The sequence below is a fragment of the Colletotrichum scovillei genome, assembly GCF_011075155.1.
Source record: "Colletotrichum scovillei strain TJNH1 chromosome Unknown Contig00004, whole genome shotgun sequence".
In the NCBI taxonomy this organism is placed as follows: Eukaryota; Fungi; Ascomycota; class Sordariomycetes; order Glomerellales; family Glomerellaceae; genus Colletotrichum; species Colletotrichum scovillei.
Window position 1 is genome coordinate 1,186,755 of NW_023336262.1, and position 19,153 is coordinate 1,205,907.

The window sequence follows — 19,153 nt, forward strand, 5'->3', positions numbered from 1 at the left end:
GCTTCCTCCCGAGCCAGACACCAGCACGCGTGGAGCTTTTTCATTCTTTTCTGCTGCAGCCTGCTGACGGAGGCGCTGACAGACGTTCTTCTTGGCTCGCTGGCTTGTTTCTAGTTCCCTTTCCATCCCACAGAAACATGTGCGTTAGTATGCTTGGTATGCACTAAGGTGCTTATTGCCGATCGTCCGGGACGACGGCGTCGCGTATCATTCGATCGCATCGCAGATTTGCAGAATAGCCTTTGAATTCCCCTCAACTAGCCTGTGCCATTTGTGTTGCGCCGCTTCCGCGGCATCATTACAAATTCCTAGGTATATCCATCGGCGATAGGCGATGAGGAGGGTTACTATCGGCGTTAACCTTGCATAACATGATACAGCTGGTGGATGATTGATTTAGCGGTGAAGCTTGTGCCAGTCTCTCGATTCTAATGTGTCTATCCTTAGCTTCTACCAAGTTATTTTTACGCTCCCGGACTTAAGAGCACTAAACTCTACGACGACGAGCCGAGGTGCAGCATGATATCAGGAAACTCAATCAGTAACCATTCTATTGTTTCTGTGCTTACGTGTGGTCATACTGAGCGACGTAGCGACAATCACACGCTTAGTCTAGGAGCTCGGGAGCGAGTTTGAGTGGGTTTTCCCCGTGGAAGAAAACACAGTTCTGGAGGATCATCAACCGTGACGTCGATGGTTACACAAAACATCAAGTATTGCCGAAAGAACATGCGGTAGCCAGAAGCACACAGTTGAATTCATTCTTCATGAATCAAAGCACTCAGTAAGTATGAACATGAAGGTCAAGTATTTACATCTCGTTCAATCAAATGGGCATGGAACCCAGACTGAACCCACCCCCACCTCTACCCCGCCATCCCCGAAAGTGCCGTCCCCTCTGCATGCCTTGCCTGTTGCTCACGATAGAGAGCGGGCGATTACAGAAGAATCCCGGAATCTCTCAGAGACACTGAGAGTAGTAGTCATTCGACTTGGTACAGACGTAAGGAGACTGGCAAGTAGTAGGTCCGGTCCAGCCAATACCACCGCATTGGCCCCAGCGGACCTGTCCGGCGCCAGAGGCAGCAGTACTCGTAGTCGCAGCAGCAGACGTAGTAGTTGTAATCAAAGTCGTCGCGCGCGAAGTCGTAGTCGGAACGGCGCCAGTAGCAGCAGCAGCAAGGACAGACGAAACGGACGTGTACGCAGGCTTCTTGTTGAAGCTGGCATCCCACAGAAGAGCATCGCCGGCACCGCTGAACGTCTCAGGGATCCAGCTGTACTTGTCGGTGAAGCCCCAGATGGTGACGCCGACGCATCCAGCAACGTCCAAGCAGGAGCCGACGACGTTGGCGTAGTCGTTACCCTGTGTGACGAGGGCGGCGCTGGAGGCGGGCAGGCTGGAGTGACGGATGTCGAGCTCCGTGTAGGCGACTTCGAGGCCGAGGGCGGTGAAGCGGCGAAGGGCGGTCGCGAGAGCGCTGCGGCCCGGGGTGGAGCCCACGATCAAGTGGCCTTGGAAGCCAACGCCGTCGATGGGGGCGCCGGCGTTCTGGACGATGGTGACGGCTTCGTAGACGCGATTGGTCTTTGCGCCGTTGTATTCGAGGTTGTAATCATTGTAGTAGCTGGGCCGTTGAATTAGCAATGGAGTCTTGACCGGTAGAGACCGACCTTTCTGGCTTACAGCTTGGCATTGGGATCAGCAGCCCTGGCAGCTCTAAAGGAGATGGGAAGGTAGTCGGTGCCGAGAACGGTGTAGAAGACGCTGGTGCGCCAGCTTCCATCGTCGGCTGCGGCTTCATTGACGACGTCCCAGGCGTAGCACTGGCCGAGGTAGTGCTTCAGGACGTTGGAAATATGCGTGTTGATGACGGCAGTCAAGGTTGCTGCTGTCCACGATCCGCTCGAGACCCAGTTGGGGAGTTGAGAGTGCCTGGTTCCTGGTCAGAGTTGTGCACCACCAATGCTCATACTCAAGGGATGTCTACCATGTCAAAGTGTGGCATCTCAAGATCTGACCGTTTGCTTTCGCAATATTCGGGATCTAAGCCAAATAATCGAGTTAGTCCGGGCTCAGTCTCATGGATCTAGCCAAGCCCCCATGCCCTGGCGCATCACGTACAATGTCTCCGGAGGTGTAAGAGAAGGTGTTCTGAGTAGGCTCGGTGTACGCCCACTTTTGTCCGTTCTCAGGTACCAAGGAACCGAACTCGGCAGTGTTGTTCACGATTGCCATGTAAGCGGCGTCCGTGGTTGTGCGGCGCTCATCGACGGCCGTGCCGAAGTACTTCAGACCGGCGCGGACGGCAAGGGTGTTGAGCTGGGCCGACACGAGGCCGGAGCCCAACAGAACCGCAAGAACAGCCTTGGCGTACATGATGTTCGACTCTCTGGTTCTGATTGATGGTCGATAATCTGAGCGATGCGCACACGTCTGGCAACTAGAGCATCATCTCCTGTTGACATCTTTCCAGGGATGGGCGCCGTAGACTTATACATGATCTTGAACACCTCCATCGCGAGGGAGGTCTGACCTGGGGTCACATTGCATGCTGCTTTCACCCTTTTCTCTTGGCTCTCATTAGGTTGGCTGGCCATCGAACATCACTTTGGAATAGTCCTGGGCTCTCGACTCTCCCACGTGGGGTGTGGCATCGCCGGCCCGAAGGATGTGCTTCCCGCTGCTAACCACACATGCAAAAGTTGGGGAAATAATCGTGAGGGTTCAGCATCAACCAGCTAAGGCCCTCAGATCTCCTGCAAAGACATTCATCCTTTTTACCCGGAGTGAACCTCTCTCAGCTCGATCGCGTCATGTGCAAACCTGCTGAGAACTATTTGATGTCTCCTTGCACCAGATGGGCATACTGGCCGCGCAAGTCAGACGGAGCAACAGCAGCAGTGCCGTGGCCATGTCTGGCAAACTGACTTGGCGCTCGGAGGGTGCTCCGAGAATTCCTGTGCCTGGGCTAGCGCGAGGGGGAGAAAGTGGGCATCCCGCCTGCGCCGTAGGCCCATTTCCAAGATTTCTTTTTGGGCGCGTGTGAGCGCGGGGTTGCTGTGCAGACGGAAGCAACCAGAAGGAAAGGTTGACAGAGAAAAGGAAAGTTGTCCGTAATGTGCAAGTGGTTGGCGTCGACGAGCTCATTCCAAGTTCCGGGTCCATAAACCGGGATCTGAAGAAAATTCCACCAGTAGCCACCCACGCTGCGATAATGAGGTCCAAGATCGAGGGTCCTTAATGAACGCGTCGATATTTAGGGAACCGTGGCTACGGGAGAGTCAAGGGCTGACCCAATGCCGGATTCCCATATTAGCCTGAATATCTTCTTCTTCGCCTTCCCGTTAGAGTTACATCGCAGCAGGCGTCTAGTGCTTGGCAGGACAGCCAATTTTGAGGGCGCATGTGCGCTTGTGAAGCTGTGAACGTAGACTCACGGCCAACGCCGGCTACTACTGCCTGGCGTAAATGTAGAGATCAGGTGATGCGATGAGGAGCTAACAATTACCCTAATAATCCAAGTGCGCAACGACAGGAAGCACGATCACGGCTATCTGAGCAAATTTGTGCGCATTATGTCCATTATGAGCAGACCTCTTGGTAATTAAGAGACATAGATTATCGCGACGGAAGTCGAAGTAACCGCGATTGTTCTCCAACTTTTTCGGGCGGTCTGTCTCCAACAGCATTTTCCCCACAGCGCACAAAACTTTAACACAAATTTGCCCACCACAATTGTCTATCGCCAAATGGTTCTTCATAGAAACTAGCTATTTCAGCAAAAGAGTGATTGTGCCCGGGGCAAAAGGTTCGTGATCAGTGGGAGGCTTGAACTCCCGGCCTTGGCATTACACAACATTTCAGGTGAAATATTAGTACCACGCTCTAACCAACTGAGCTAACCGACCCGTTTCCGAGTTGACGGTGGAGGGCTGAATTGCAACTAAGGATGGAGGGCAGCCCTGGGCTCCACAAGGACAACCAACCAACTTGTCTATCCCAGCAAGAGAGCAAGGAGCCACAGTCGAGACAAAGCTGCAGCAACATGTCTCGCTGAAATGCGCTTCTTTGACGAGTTGCTCATGTCTTTTCCATCTTTCTCTATGAATAAATGGTTCGATAGTTAGCAAAGATTCTACTCTACCAGAGTAGTCTAGAAATCAAGGGTTGGACATACAGCAAAGAACCCGCCTCTATTGGGCTTATTTCGAATCCTCTCACAACTTCAAGCCAGAATCAACAACTCTTTGAAATCTCGCGGTAGAATAGTAAAGAAAGATGTTTGATTCTTATATAGATGAACTCGAGAGACCTCGTATGTCTACAACAAACTTAGTCACAACAGCTTTAGTAAACTCCAGTTCACACTTGTCTTTCAACAACATTGAACAGCAACGTACGCTATAGCAAGCTCAGTCGTTGATTGGCCCACGATGCCGTTTGACTCTGAGCGCAGTCGATCAGAAGTATCATCCTCCTCAACAAACCGCACGCTTCCGGGTAGTCGGCGTTTACGTCGTCGGCCTGGTAACTTTTCCTTGAGAGTTTCCATCCAAGGCATTGCCCTCGATGCAGCGAGTTCTGTAGGAGACAGTGGCATCAACGACTCCGAGTCGATCGCAACCACCGGCACCGTCATCAGACTTCCTGACCTAGAGTGCTATCTGGGTCAAGGTTCAATGTCGATCGAGTGTGAGGTAGATGGCCATTTCGTCATTACGCCCTTGCGTCCGACTCGTGCCAACAACAATAGCGCGACCTCATCGGATGCAGGCTCTCTGGTGCCCTCCTTGATCAGTCGTCCTAATCATTACCCCTCCAACAGATCAAACACGTCACCTAGAGAGTCTTTGCGAGGCCGTCCGCGCTTTGCGAACAGCCCGACGCTTGGCTGGGAACCATCCCGCCGACGAATTGGGTTCCACAGCGAGCCGTCCCCGGCATCTCTTCGCTCGCGACGGATGGAGATGTTTCATCGGGACAGTGTACATGTAGCTGCGGTCCCCTCGATGCAGGTGTATCCAGAGGTCAGCAGTGTATCCAGCAGCTCCCAGCGATTCCCCGTGTCTCCGATCACTCCTCCGCCACAGTACTCTGGACTGGTGCACATTGCCGGGACTGGAAGTTGGACCTCTAGCCCTGAAGAGCAGCAGGCCCTAGAGGAGACTGCAGATGACATAGTTGGTATCTGGAATTCTCGCGGTTGATCATTGAGCTTGAGGAAATGATACACGCATTATCACTTGGGTGTTTGGGGCATTGTCGGTTACAAGGAAAGGGAGTTTGTGTTTAGGATTAGATATGTTGAATTGGGCAACTAGAACGGCTTTGAGGTGAATTATTTTCGTTATTAAGAATAAGATGATCATTTGAGACTATGATTTCCCCATTGCCATTATGCTTAGAGACACAATCATGGGCTCTAGTAGAAGAAACAGGCAAATGCTAGTGCAGCAACTTAACAAGTGTGTCTCACTGTCGCTTGGTAAAGCTCAATTGGCATTCATCCTTGAAGAGAAAGTTAGCATCTGCGAAGTTGGACGTTTAGACGTGGCCGGACTCTTACCATTGGGAACAGGGTAGCAAACACCCTAATCTCCTCCGACTTCTCCGTGGCATGGTGCTTCCAATCAATCTCCAACGCCGCCTTGCCAATCATGGCAGCCATCGTCAATGGCACATACCTCCTCGCAAGGCAATCATGTGGTCCAGCACCGAAAACCAGCCAATTCTTCGTCTTGGACTCGGCATCTCCGGTGATCCACCTGTCGGGGTCGAAAAACTCGGGGTTGGGGTAGACGTTGGGGTCGTGCAAAGCCGGGTAACACGACGGAATGATCATGGATCCCTTGGGTACGGTGTACTTTGGCGTAACGGGGAAGTTCTTGGTCGCAAGATAGGGAACGAAGATGACGGGAGGTCGGAGGCGGAGGAGCTCCTTGATGACGGCGTTGGTGAAGGTGAGCGATTCCAGCATGGGTAGATCAAAGGGCTTGGTGCCGTCGCCACCCCTTGCGGCAAGGTTCTCTTCGCGAAGTCGCTCAACAGCGTCCGGTCTTTGCGCGAGGACTTGGAACAGCCAGGTCGTGGCACTACTTGACGCATCCTGTGATGCGAAGAGAAAGGTGAAGAGCGTCTCTGAGATTTCCTCCTTGGTGAATTCCCTGATCATGTTTGAAGGTCTCACGGCATCGGTATCGCCTGCAGCAACCTTCTCGCGATACTTGTTGGACTCCATCATGTGCAGCACCCAATGGTCGACGATGGATGTCGGTGTCGCGCCTTTAGCCATGTTGGCTTTACACGCGGCCGCGCACTTTGCAAACTCGGCGTGAACCTGGTCAGCTACGCGCTTGCCGAGCCAGACTTTTGTTCCAGGGATGTACATCGAGAGGGGGACGTTGACGAGTTCGAGAGCTGCGGTGACGAGGTAGAAGTCGTCGGCAATCTTCTTCACAGCATCTTGGGAGATGTAGTCACCGAAGAAGGTACGGCAAGAGAGCGCGCAGTTGATTTCGCGGAACAGAGCCATGTAAGCCATGGGGTTTCCATTGTTCGCCTCGCTGGCGGCTACGAACTTGTCGAAGTACTCGCCCAGCACCTTCTCGTGAACCGGAAGGTATGTTGCCATTGCCTTGTTGGTGAACAGAGGCATCAGACCTCTTCGGTACTCGGCATGTTCTCTGCCTTGGAGGAAGACCCAGGCTTTGTGGCCTAGAATGTCTTTGGCAATTGGGACGATGCAGGGCTCGGCGTAGGCTGGGGACTTGAAGACCTTGTGGGCGATGTCGCGATCAGAAGCAAGAACAACGAACCTGTGGCATCAATGATTAGGGCATGCACCGAAGTAGCCTTGAGAACTTGCTCCTTTGACTTTGCTAGAGCACCTACTTATGGAAGACTGATACGCAGCTGAGAGGGCCGCTTGCCCATTGAGCAAGATACTCCTCAAATTTGGGGTGCAGAGCCTGGATGAAAGGTCCCATGAGGGGGATCTTGAACGCAGGTCCAGCAATTGAGCCTTTCCTCTTGAGATACATCACTATCAACATGTCAGTCTCATTACTAATATCATGGAGGAGCCCAAGGTTTGTTCGTACCCTGATCGTACACGACGACGCCGAGAAGGAAGGTGACGATATACTGCCATGTTGACCAGCCCGTAAAGAAAGCCGGCAGCGTGCTAGACGGCAGTATAGTTTCGTTAGACCATGCTTGCCTTACTTCAGGCTGTACTATAGGCGCGTCGACAATTGCTGAAGCCATGTTGAAGTCTAGAACGGCGTTGCTAGACCATCTTTCCCGCCACGAGAGCATCCAAGGGACATCTCGGTATCTCTTTAAAGGAGGCCAGCAGGCCCATCAAAACGTCAAAGGGGTCTTTGACTTGCGTATTCGTATCCTTTCAACACCACCAAAGACGGTCTCATTTCAACTGGTCTCCGTCTGGTTGGACCACATGCAGAACATCGTTCGTTTCTCTTCCCAAACCGCGGGAGAAGCCAGCCCTGTGAAGTCTTGGCATCTCAATGACTTGCGGAGACTAAACCTCTTTCGGTAATCAACTCGACGTTTGTCAGCAAACAAAACTGGAGTTTGACAAGGGGGGGGGAACTGAGCAGCGAGATCCCTCACGATTGAAACTGCGGCGACTAAACCCCTTTCGGTCAGGACACCGCAGGAAGCCAACTCTCGAGCGGGAGCGAGCTCTCAAGTCTCTCGCGGATACGCGGGCGAAGCTCTCAGACCATTGTCTCCACCATTGGATCACTTTCATCTCTCTCTCCTTTCGACCTCACGGAGGGACCATCGACTCACTCCAGTCCAATTCTTCCATGTCCTCATCGCCCCCAGTCCAGTCGATCTCGCACAAACATGCGCCAAACCCTCCGCCGGTCCTGTGCTGCGTGTGCAAAGTCTAAACACAGCTGCGACCTCCGCACGCCGCGGTGCTCCCGCTGCATCAAGCGTAAGGTCCTGTGCGCCTACGCCAACGAACCCCTGACGGCTGCTCCGGCTGCTTCCGGGTCCGCACCGGGGGGTAGCGCAACATCGTCGCCGGCGTCCGGTGCTTTGACCAACTATCGCTTTGGATCTCTTGATCCCTTTGATTCTTACCCTCAGACTAGACTGCCGCGGGAGCAAGTTCAACGTCTTATTCACAGCTGTATGCCTATTACGACTAAACCCGTCGATCCACGTTTAACTCATTAACCCATGTAGTTCTCCACAAGATTGCGTTCGAATACTACCCTCTAGATCTGAACGCGACGTCAAATCCATTCCTCGTGTCTTGGTGGCCTTTAGCACTCGGCGATCCGGCTCTATTTCACGTCTCATTACAAACAGCATGTCTCGACGAAGAATTGCTAGCCCAAAAAGGGTTTCAGTCTTCAGAGATCCTGATGGCGGATTCAGTTGCTCTACTTCGCCGGAAGGTTCAAGACGACTCAATGGCTATCCAGGATGGAACCATGAATTCAGTTATCACTTTAGCAGCTATCGAGGTGAGCTTTGGCTTGTCCATGCCCGCCGGAATGTCAAGAGGACTCAAAGCTGTCGCATGCTTACTAACTCTCTTTAATCAACAGTTTGGCAAAGGAAATATCCAAGTTAGCAAAATGCACATTGATGGAGTGAAAAAACTTGTCAATATGCGAGGAGGCATCAACTCAGTGAGACAAACTAGTCCACTGACCGCAAGAATGGTCAGCTGGTACGTTGAAGAAAATCTTGATGGCACAACATTCACGTACTAACGTTGTCTGGCCTCGAAGGGTATCGATGATTGTCACTGGCTTGCCTCAATTCGAAACGCAGAACGATGTGGGCATTGGCGACGGCGTCCCCACACCTCCTGAATGGCAGATAGATCCAACTGTTTCGGACAGTAATCTATCCCATCTAGGTGATGTCGACATTGAAAACGAGGTCGAAAACGTATTGGTACGGCTTCGAAGTATTTTCCGACGCGCGCAGCAAGTACCGCTACAACCTACAAGACTTCACGACCTTTCATGTTTTGTTATACACCGACTTCTGTTGTCAGCCCCAGAAGCAGTAGAGTCACATTCGGTATCTAGTGAAAGCATCCGACTGGCGACTATACTCTACATATTCATCATCCAGGGCCCGACGTATTACTCGCACGCTGTCATATTCAACACGATTGTCAATCGGCTTATGGAAAGTCTGGAAGACCTTGTTCCATACGCTCACTCCAGCAACAATCTCTTCATTTGGCTTCTGACTGTAGGCATGGTTGCCTCGCAGGGAACCCAGCACTATCCCTGGTTGACTGGCTTGGCAAGAGATGCTGTGGCATTGACCCAAGTAAAAAGCTGGGTCAGTGTGTTCGCCTGTCTGAGAAGCGTTCTCTGGCTGGACACAGTCCACGGCGAGGACGTCTTCCGACCCCATTGGGAGACTATCTTCGGCTATTTGAATTGAAAGAAAATCCATATGCCTGATTGAGTCTCGACAAAATGTTGCAGGACGAAGTGAATATGATACAGGCAGACGAAGCCTTCATGTTCACTTCTAAGCATGTCTCTTGACTTGAAGGCAGTGGGCTTCGCAATCAATTGCATCAACTGCGGAGAGTCGCGCTTGGCTATGTCCCGCGTGGCCATTGCATGCTGTTTGGACCGTGGTGATAAACAGCATCCAACTTGTACGAAATCAATCAGGAGCATATTTCTTGAGTTCACTGCCAATTCTTCAGTGTCTCATGAGACAAGTCGCTCACTGCATACGCATCCAGAAGTTCAAAATGCCTTCTTCTCGCTGTTCATTTGAGAAATGAGACATTAACCGATTCTACCCTGCTAAAGCGATCATTCTGGCTGGCTGATCTCTCCTTGGCGTGTTGGACCCAGTTGGATCATGCCGTCTGCACTGGTAAGGGGCGGCGGTTGGCCGCATACAAGCGACCTCGAATCGAATCTCTCGTTTCTATTGGCCAACAAGAAGACTCAAAAGGGCGTTGGGCAGTCCAGCCGCATTCCCCCCTCATCGAAATCTTGCCGCCACAGTTGGCAGCACCTTCTTGCCATTCTCACATCATTTCTGAATCAGTGAATCAGACAAAATGGGTTTGAGTCTGAAAAAGAAGTTGAAGGACTTCATCCGTGGTCCAAAGAAGGATGACGCCTCCAAAGAACCACTTCGTGCCCACCCGAGTTCGCTGCAGCAGGCGGGCGCGCTGGCGGAGAAGGCACCCAGCTCCTGCACGACCGATTCGTCGGGAACACCACAGTTGATTTCAGCCACCGAACCATTAAATACGCTCCAAGAAGATACAATAGACGAGCCGGCCGCGAAGTCAGCGCCTTCAACAAGCAATGAAGGATCCATTCGGCAGTTGTGGGACGTGGCATATCAAAACCTGCGAAATCAAGAAGAGAGCCTCGTCCAAGAGTTCGAGAACCAGATATGCGGCAACATGGCCGCTGGCCTTGGTGTCGGTGTACGTTCACATGCCGGAACGAAAGACTGGTTGGCAACGATCCTCAAGCACAAGATGGATCAAGTCAACCGGGAGTCTTGGAAGTTGAAATTTGGCAGCTCCGAGGTGGAAGTCCAGGATGTTGTAAAGCCCGTCCTAGCTGTGGTCGACTGGGCCAATGACTTCGTGGCCAAAGCTCTAGTCTCAAATCCATACGCTTCAATTGCCTGGAGTGGTGTGAGCTTGTTACTACCGGTAAGCTGCTGTCTTTCACATTCGCTACCTGGTCTGGGAGACTGACGTATCTTGGATGATCTGCACAGCTGCTTCTAAATCCCTTGGATCAAGCCGCCGCTCTGGCCAAGGGGCTTGAGCATATATCGTCCCTCATAGTACGAAGCTCTATGTGGGAGGATCTCTATGTCCGGCGTTACGAGTCTAAGACCAGCGAGGCTTCGTCGGAGCCGCATGCTGCTTACAGACTCATCTTGGAAAAGCTGTATAGAGAAATTCTCAAGTTTCAAATTGTTTGCTATCGCTACCACAATCATAAGACTGCCTCTCGCATGGCGCTTGATTCTGTGAAGCATCACGACTGGGAAGAGCTGCTCGAACAGATCAAATATCACGAGACTGAATTCGACAAAGTAAGCAATCATGTGCGGGACCAGACATATGCGGACGAATGGGAATACGCAGAGGCGCGGCATCAACAAGCCATGAACCATTGGGAAAGGATTGGTACAGATGTTTCCGGTCTGAGAAGAAGGATTGATGAAATCCAGAACGATAAGAAGCGCAAAGAATTGCTCAACTGGCTTTGTACCGTTGACCCTTCTGTGCAGTACAATGCCGCGCGTAGTAAACACCGCAGTGGCACTTGCGAATGGCTAATTCAAGATGACGAAGATTTCAAGACGTGGGAAATAGCTCCAAAGTCTTTCTTGTGGCTCAACGGCAAAGGTATGACACGCAATAGTCGTGTGATGGATGTAATCTTTTCTACACCGCTGACAACATCTAGCTGGCTCCGGCAAATCGATTCTGAGCTCATCGGTCATCAAACACTTGAAAGAAAAGTCGGAAGAGAATCCCCAAGTTGCTCTTGCGTACTATTTCTTCAGCTTTGGGAACCTGGAGCAACAAAAGGTAAATGTTATGTTATCTTCGCTTATTGGCCAACTTTGCGCGAGCCGTCCCGATACGCCACAGCCGATCGAAGAATTCGGAAGTTTCATCATCAAAAGAGAGCGTCCAGATACGGAGACACTTGAGAATGCACTTAGAGCTGCCGTTCGTGGATTTTCAGCGGCATACATTGTTGTAGACGCTCTCGATGAGTGCCCGATTCTTGATGGGGAGCGAATGAGGCTTATGGACTGCCTCAGTAATATCATTTCCAAAATGCCGAATAATCTCCATATCTTCTGTACGAGCAGGGCCGAGCCGGACATTCGTACTAAGTTCGAAGAGATGCCGTCTTTGCCAACAAAAAACACCATCAGTCTCATGAAAAATCAGGCGGGCTTAGATAGTGATCTAAGTCTGTACATCGACGCCACCTTAGCTACTGGAACCTACAAACTTTGGCCTCCCGAGATCAAGACCGAAGCCAAGGAATCATTACTCGCGAAAGCGGATGGAATGTAGGTGTGAACTGGAGTGAACTACTCGAGCTCATGGCGAAAGACTGCAACTAACACGTGTCTAGGTTTCAATACCTTGTCAGCCAGTTTGAAGTCCTCCAAAAGTTCAATTCGAGAGAGAAAATACTCTCAGAACTTCGGAATTTGCCATCAGGACTTGATGCAACATATGACAGGCTGCTTCTCGACCTGGACCGCGCTTTTCAACCCCAGATCCTAGACTCGCTGAAGTGGCTAGCTTTTTCGAGTAGGCCTTTGAGTCTCGCTGAACTTGCCGAAGTATTCATTTTCTGTCCGGGGGCTGTGACTGACCTGAAAGAGAAGCGGCTGTTTGCCCCAGAAGGAGTTCTGATATATTTCTCAAGCCTTGTGACTACCGAGGAAAAACGAGAATCGATACGTGGCAAAGTCCAAAGCATCACATATGTTCGCCTCGCTCATTTTACAGTCAAGGAGTATCTGATATCTAATCGCATCGAACAAAGCCCTGCAAAGCAATTCTGGTTTACGGAGATGGATGCTCATCTGCACATCGCTCATTGCTGCCTGTCTTATCACGTCAGCCAAAGTGCCGAGGCCAAGGAGTCTGATGATGAGCTATTCTTGAAAAGCTACGCAATCCAGAATTGGGTTTGGCACTTAGACCTAGTTCCGCGCGATGAATGGTCGTCCGAGGTTGTCCGGCTCGCTGAGTGCGCCCTCTCTATCCGCAGTAACAGCTTGGAACTGCTGGTTTGGTATGGGAAACTATTTGGGAATGGTGAGATGGCACATCTGTTCACCAATGAGCAACTGCGCAACATGCAGCAGCGGCCGTACTGCTACACTGCCGGGCTCGGCTCTCTGTATCTCACGAAACTCCTGCTTTGTGAAGGTTCGAGAGCCAGCATGTACTTGGTTCAGGAGGATCTCAACTTGACTCTCGGAGTGGCAGCCCGGGGAGGGTATCTTGAGATTGTCCAATTTGTCCTCGACCGATGCGCTGATGGCAAGGCACGAGCGGCAATTACTCTTGGAGCGCTCCAGGCTGCGGCATACGGTGGACATTTGGCTATCATAAGCCTCTTACTGGACAATGGCGCAGATATCGATGCGCATGATCACGTATTCGGGTCGGCTTTGAAGGCCGCAGCCATGAGCAATAAGCCAACAGCATTGCAATTACTCGTGAGCCGCGGGGCTGACGTCCGCAAGGCAGGATGTCTTTTGTCATGCTTGATATCGAGTTACAATAAGAAGAATAACGTCACGGAAAACATTGAAGTTTTGCAGCTTCTTATCGACAGCGGCGCTGACATCAACAGCAAGTGTACAACACATGGAAGCGCTTTGAATCAGGCAATCATAGCGTGGCTAAGTCAGGAAACGCGCAGCTTTTTTGACTTTGTCGTAGGGCGCGACGCCGATATCACATTGGACGACGGGCGATATGGCACCCCGCTCCAAGCCGCATGCCTCACTACCAGCGCACGGGCATACTCTGATAGCCTGTCGCGGAGCATTGTTGCAGTCGAGACTCTTCTGGAGATGGGGGCCGACGTGAATGCACAGGGTGGAAGATGGGGAAACGCATTACAAGTGGCATGTCGTGAACATCATCATCCTACTGGTGTGATAAGTCTTCTTCTTGACAGAGGCGCGGAAATCAACAATCGGGGAGGCCGCTATGAAACAGCATTACACGCCGCCTGCTCGAAAGCGACCTTGGGCTCAGAGGTGGTTGACTTCTTGCTTGATAAGGGTGCCGACATTACGATAGAGGGAGGGAAGTTTGGAAGCGTCCTGCAGGCAGCATGTTCCCAAGACCTACTGGGATACTCTCTAAGTAATGTGCAAAGATTGGTCGAACAGGGAGCCGATATTAATGCTATCGGTGGCAGATTCGGAAGTGCGCTGCAAGCGGCAGCTTCACTGGAAGGCTCAACCACTAACGGGCGCGGCCGTGAGGATATAGAAACCTACTTGCTCAGCAAAGGCGCAGAAGTCAACATACAGGGAGGGATTTACGGCACTGCACTCCAAGCCGCTTGTGACCGAAGCAAAATGAAAACAATTCGCTCACTACTTTCCCGTGGTGCCGAGGTAAATTTTGAGGGCGGAATATACGGAACTGCACTTCAGGCGGCTTGCCAGCTTCAATATTGGAAAAAGGACTCTTACGACATGGCGTGCCTACTGATAGAACATGGAGCCAATGTACATGTTCAAGGCGGCCTTTACGGGAGTGCCTGGCATTCTGCGGCTACAATCCCTTGGTGGAATGATGAAAACAACGAGACGTTGGAGCTGCTCCTCAACCATGGGATCGACATTGACAGCATAGGTCAACCACATGGTACTGCTCTGCAGGCTGCCCTTGAGATCTTGCAGAATCACCGCAGCATCGTCTCCAAGCTCCGCTTTCTCCTCGACCGCGGCGCTAATGTCAATTTAGGAGCCGGCCAATATGGATTCCCGTTACAGTCAGCGTGTGTAGCGCCTAGCAGTTATGTACCGGAGGTGAACATCTGCGGCCTCGTTTACCTCCTCAAGAACTGCCCCGAAATCAATGTCGACATGACAGGAGGACTGTTTGGCACGGCTTTACAGGCAGCAACATCCCAAGGCAAGACAGAAGGCGTTGAGCTACTACTCCAGAAGGGCGCCGACACCAACATTCGTGGCGGAAAGTACAGAAGCGCACTCAATGCGGCCATCTTCAAAGGGTACTGGGATCTGGTCGAGATACTGCTGGGTGCCGGAGCCAAGCCAGATTGTCATCAATTTTCCGAACCCGACGAGGAATGGCTAGAAAGTATTGAAAGTGAACACGGGAAGGGCGCCGTGGATCGTTACAGGAAGGTTTGGGAGATAAAGACCCTGGAATTGAGTAAAGGCAAGGCGGGAAAAGGGCAGAATGATTCGCCATCTTCGTTCTGATTAGGATCATGTACTACCACAGATAAGGTACTGAAATGGGTGTGTTGGCTATTACATTTTAAGTCAAACCCCCCACTTCCTGGCACCCCCCTGTTTCTGGCACCCACAAAAACGATGGGATCACAACCCAACCTCCTCATTACTATTAACTATTGATCCTCAACCACACCCACTACAATACAACTGCCAGCCTCACTAGGGCATTCAGAGTCGCTGGATTCAGCCGTAATAACCTCCTTTTCACCCGCTTCGATTTGAGCCCGATGGATATCCCTGATGTTCGCAAACTTCGTGTTGGGATCGATCTGAACAGTCTTCCTCTTCCTAACTGCAGCGTTGGTAACTTGAGGCCTCAGGTGAGCCAGCTGCTGCTGGGCAGCTGCCAGTTGCCAGGCCTGCTCTGTGAAGCCTTTTTCACCTTCCTGAACAGCAGCCGTTGAGTGCTGGTATCATTGTCGAGTTGGGTGTATGTGCAGTTGACCGCTGAGCTCTGCCAGCTTCCTGGGTGTCGACCAGACCACTGCAGAGAAGCAGAATCCCATGGCTCAACAGGGGTAGTTTGTTGACCATTATGGCATCTTTTTGCCCCGACTGGTTGGTTTGGGTGTGGTGGGCTTAGCAGAAGGCTCAGGTAATACCATAGGGTTCATCAGGGCTTAACCATCGCTACAGGGTGTAGACCAGTCCACTTCCAACCACTTCTGATGTTCGAGACTGATAGACCAGCAAGTCGAGCCTTCTGGTAACAGTCCAGGAAGTTCCTTTTACCTATAATGGTAGAGTCGTTCCATTGAGACAAGTAACCGAGCTCCTTCCGATAGGCTGACTTAACAGGGCTGAAGACAGACTGGTCAAGTGGCTGGAGGACATGAGAGGAGTGTGGTGGTAAGAACAGTAAATGGATATTGTTAATATAGCAATTCCACATGAAGTCTGTCGTCGTATGACTCCCATGCCCATCCACAATCAACAGTCGAGCCTCGCCCTCAGCCTCGGGCATAGTCTGTGGGATAAACACCTTCTCTAACCATTCAATGGCAGTTAAGTCTGTAGTCCAGCCATTATCTGTTGCTGTAAACTCCACCCATCGTATGGAACCAGATGTAATGGAAACCACTGTTGTTGGACCGTCTTCCCTTGAAAATGATAAGAGGACGAAGTGCCCTACCCAAGGCTGAGATACACTCAATGATAGAGACCCATGCCCTCGACCCAGGTTGTTTCTTGCGAACAGACGTCGTCTCAGCCATGCCCAGCACTAACCCATTAGCTCCTGACCCTCGAGGATGCCAGTCTCATCCATATTATATCTGTTGGCTGGTTTGATGTCCTTGATCTCAGGGATAGCAAGGAACTTAAACCAGTTCCTAATGACCTCAGTAGATGCCCCATTAACGCGTCTAGAATCGATGGAACGACTTCTCTGAACCTTAATGATAGGGTTCCTTCTCACGAAGGCATAGATCCAGCCTTTTCTAATGGTTTGGTATCCCCAGCAGCAGCCAGAACTCGCTCTGCGAATTCCTTCACCTGTTGGTGCGTTGGTGCGAGGCCCAGCGAAGCCTGAATGCGAACCCATTGTGCCAGCTTACTCTCCTGGTCAGGAGACAGCCTCTGCCAGTCAGAAAAGCCACTTTCCTAGTCTGACCACCTTGGAGACGTAGTTGGAGGGTTGATCGTGGTATCCCATACTCAATGAGGCTCTCTTTTGACTCTTGCCGTTTGAGATGTCCTCGAGCCTGACGAAGCTGATCTTCGGTATATTGAGGCATTAGATATAGAAGAAGGTATGTGCAAAAAATGAGCCCATTTGGACTCGAATTGAAAATGTTGTGATAAAAGGAGGTTGGGGGTGGGCATTGCGTTGTGGTGGATTTTCGCGTTTTTGTGGGTGCCAGAAACAGGGGGGTGCCGGGAAGTGGGGGGTTTGACTTACTGCAATATCGCTCAAGCGAAAAAAACCATTCATTAGACTCAATTGCAAGCTGCTGGATTGAAAGTGAACCATCACGACCTTGGACAACTGGGCCAACTAAGACACTATATATATGTGGTTCGCCGGCATGGCAACATAGATCCAGTTCAGTCATTTCTGACCTTTCATGATGATTACCTGAGAGAATTTGAAACTGGTCTATTTCATCTTGAGAATAACACCCAGACCAACGGGAATGGCGAATTGGTTCATATGAAACTTTCAACACAGAGAACGTAGCTCTTGGATACATGTACGCAAGACTCAACTTCAAAGTCAAACAAAAGATTATGTGGGGGAAGCCATGAATCCCTCTAGAGCAGAACGTGGACTGTCTCCGGGCTTTGAGGAATGAAGCAATTAAAGGAACTCACTCATTCTGGCTTTGGAGAATCGGCCTAGCCACAAAATACATGCAATCTGTTCTGGCCTGTACTTAGTAGTATTTATCTAAAGGGAGAGTTCCTTCATTTCCTCGTACAGAACGGTAACAGGCTTGTTCAAGCCAACTGCCCTTGGATTCTGCCGTCCCATACCGCTTTCACGTAAGAAAGGAGAGCATGCGATGTTCACTTTTCACCCGACAGTCCACCCTCCCGCAACACAATGTCAACAAAACAACGCATACTTACCAAATCATGATTACGTTGCCGAATTCATATAACAGCATCGATGGATATGCGAAAGATCTCATTGAATTCATTGGCACGTCCCTAGTCCGCCAGATTACCGGTGACATCCACGTCAACGACTCACTCATCCACAATGCCTGGGACGCCTTACCCACCGACTGGACATCGTGGTGGATGTTGTTTTCAGATCATCGCATAGCCCAGCAAGACTTGATCGACAGCATTGAAGAGTCAGAACTCTCATTACCAGCAAATGACGAAGCAGATGAAAGCCAACGGCATCGACCCTTACCAAATCGGCCAGAGTCGCTGTCTAAGTGGCTCAAGAGCATCCAGTCACTCGCCCTTCCACGAAACCAACGGCCCGGCAAGACCATCACGCTACCAGAGATCCTAATAAGTCGCATGAAAACCAAAAAGATCGCAGAAGTCTCCACCGCCGCCGCATACATCCACAACGTCTGCCAAACCAACAACATGACCCACATCATCGACATGGGCTCAGGCCAAGGCTACCTCTCCGTCGCACTAGCCTACCTATTCCCAGAGCTCCACGTACTAGCAATCGACGGCAGCGAGTCCCAAATCGCAGCTTCAAAAGCATGTGCGGCCAGTCTCGGTATTCCCGAAAGCAGAATCCAGCATATGCAGCGCTACATCGACGGCACGCCACCTTTGGCTGATGAGATAGCTGCCTGGGCTGGAGAGGAGCGGTGCATGCTCGTCGGCCTCCATGCGTGCGGGAATTTGTCTGAGCATATGCTGCGATACTTCACCACCGTACCGTTCATTGTGTGTCTGGGTGCCGTCGGATGCTGCTATAACCACATCGTCCCGCGTTCCGCCGCTTGTCCTGAGGGATTCCCTATCAGTTCAAAGATGCGAGAGGAAAACGTCACGCTGAGTGCTACGGCGCTTATGACGGGCTGCCAGGCGCCGAATAACTGGGAAAGGGCAGATCCGAGCAAAGAAGAATCGGTGTACTCCAAACGACGCTTCTACCGAGCCTTATTGGAGAAGATTTTCCACGATAAAGGGATAGAGCTCGACAAGGAGGATAGACCGGTGTGGGGTGTGCGGAAGGGAGACATGGCTAGCTTTAACGCGTTCGCACGCAGAGCAATGGGATGCCTGAACGTTGACAAGAGCAAAATTAGCGATGCTGATCTGTCGGATTACGAGGAAAGGTATCGGGGGTATGAGGGTAAGGTGGCAATCCTCTGGACGCTCAGTGTGCTGTGCTGCAAGGTTGTCGAGAGCGTGATTGCTTTAGATCGCTACTTGTTCCTGACGGAGAACGGGGGGCAGAACGTTGATGTCGTGCCGATCTTTGATTATAGAATATCACCGCGGAATCTGATGCTCGTGGCTGATAAGACATAGATTCATATTCAACCAGTAACTAGTCTAAGGTGAATCATGCAACATGGAGTGTGGCCGGGCATCAGAAATGAAGTAAAACTTTTCAAGCTATGTTTGAGCATCGAGCGACTGTAAATCAGAGAGCAACATCGCGTGTTAGGACTGCTG

General features: G+C 51.2%; 5 protein-coding genes across 5 annotated transcripts; 3 read left to right on the forward strand and 2 right to left on the reverse strand.

The window, feature by feature from the left end:
- Window positions 1-961: 961 nt before the first annotated feature.
- HER10_EVM0009522 (glycosyl hydrolase family 10) lies at window positions 962-2,380 on the reverse strand (the record flags this gene model as incomplete). Its single annotated transcript, XM_035479008.1, has 4 exons — window positions 962-1,628; window positions 1,688-1,936; window positions 1,992-2,047; window positions 2,126-2,380. 4 exons carry the CDS (start codon window positions 2,378-2,380, stop codon window positions 962-964), a joined length of 1,227 nt encoding a protein of 408 aa, XP_035335239.1.
- Window positions 2,381-5,327: 2,947 nt separating this feature from the next.
- On the reverse strand, window positions 5,328-7,416 carry HER10_EVM0002217 (cytochrome P450). The gene is made up of 4 exons (XM_035471938.1): window positions 7,105-7,416; window positions 6,896-7,046; window positions 5,571-6,819; window positions 5,328-5,512 (listed from the first exon to the last, which is right to left on the reverse strand). The coding sequence occupies exons 1-4, from the start codon at window positions 7,319-7,321 to the stop codon at window positions 5,477-5,479; spliced, it is 1,653 nt and encodes a 550-aa protein (XP_035334703.1). The 5' UTR covers window positions 7,322-7,416; the 3' UTR covers window positions 5,328-5,476.
- Window positions 7,417-7,809: 393 nt separating this feature from the next.
- HER10_EVM0008619 (uncharacterized protein) lies at window positions 7,810-9,454 on the forward strand (the record flags this gene model as incomplete). Its single annotated transcript, XM_035478134.1, has 4 exons — window positions 7,810-8,171; window positions 8,228-8,511; window positions 8,596-8,720; window positions 8,782-9,454. The coding sequence occupies exons 1-4, from the start codon at window positions 7,880-7,882 to the stop codon at window positions 9,452-9,454; spliced, it is 1,374 nt and encodes a 457-aa protein (XP_035335175.1). The 5' UTR covers window positions 7,810-7,879.
- A 640-nt stretch (window positions 9,455-10,094) lies between these two features.
- Window positions 10,095-15,189, forward strand: HER10_EVM0000577 (uncharacterized protein; the record flags this gene model as incomplete). The annotated part of the gene is made up of 4 exons (XM_035470352.1): window positions 10,095-10,706; window positions 10,775-11,414; window positions 11,476-12,097; window positions 12,163-15,189. 4 exons carry the CDS (start codon window positions 10,095-10,097, stop codon window positions 15,014-15,016), a joined length of 4,728 nt encoding a protein of 1,575 aa, XP_035334583.1. The 3' UTR covers window positions 15,017-15,189.
- A 2,440-nt stretch (window positions 15,190-17,629) lies between these two features.
- HER10_EVM0004895 (uncharacterized protein) lies at window positions 17,630-19,006 on the forward strand (the record flags this gene model as incomplete). Its single annotated transcript, XM_035474523.1, has 1 exon — window positions 17,630-19,006. The coding sequence occupies one exon, from the start codon at window positions 17,630-17,632 to the stop codon at window positions 19,004-19,006; it is 1,377 nt and encodes a 458-aa protein (XP_035334904.1).
- Window positions 19,007-19,153: the final 147 nt, after the last annotated feature.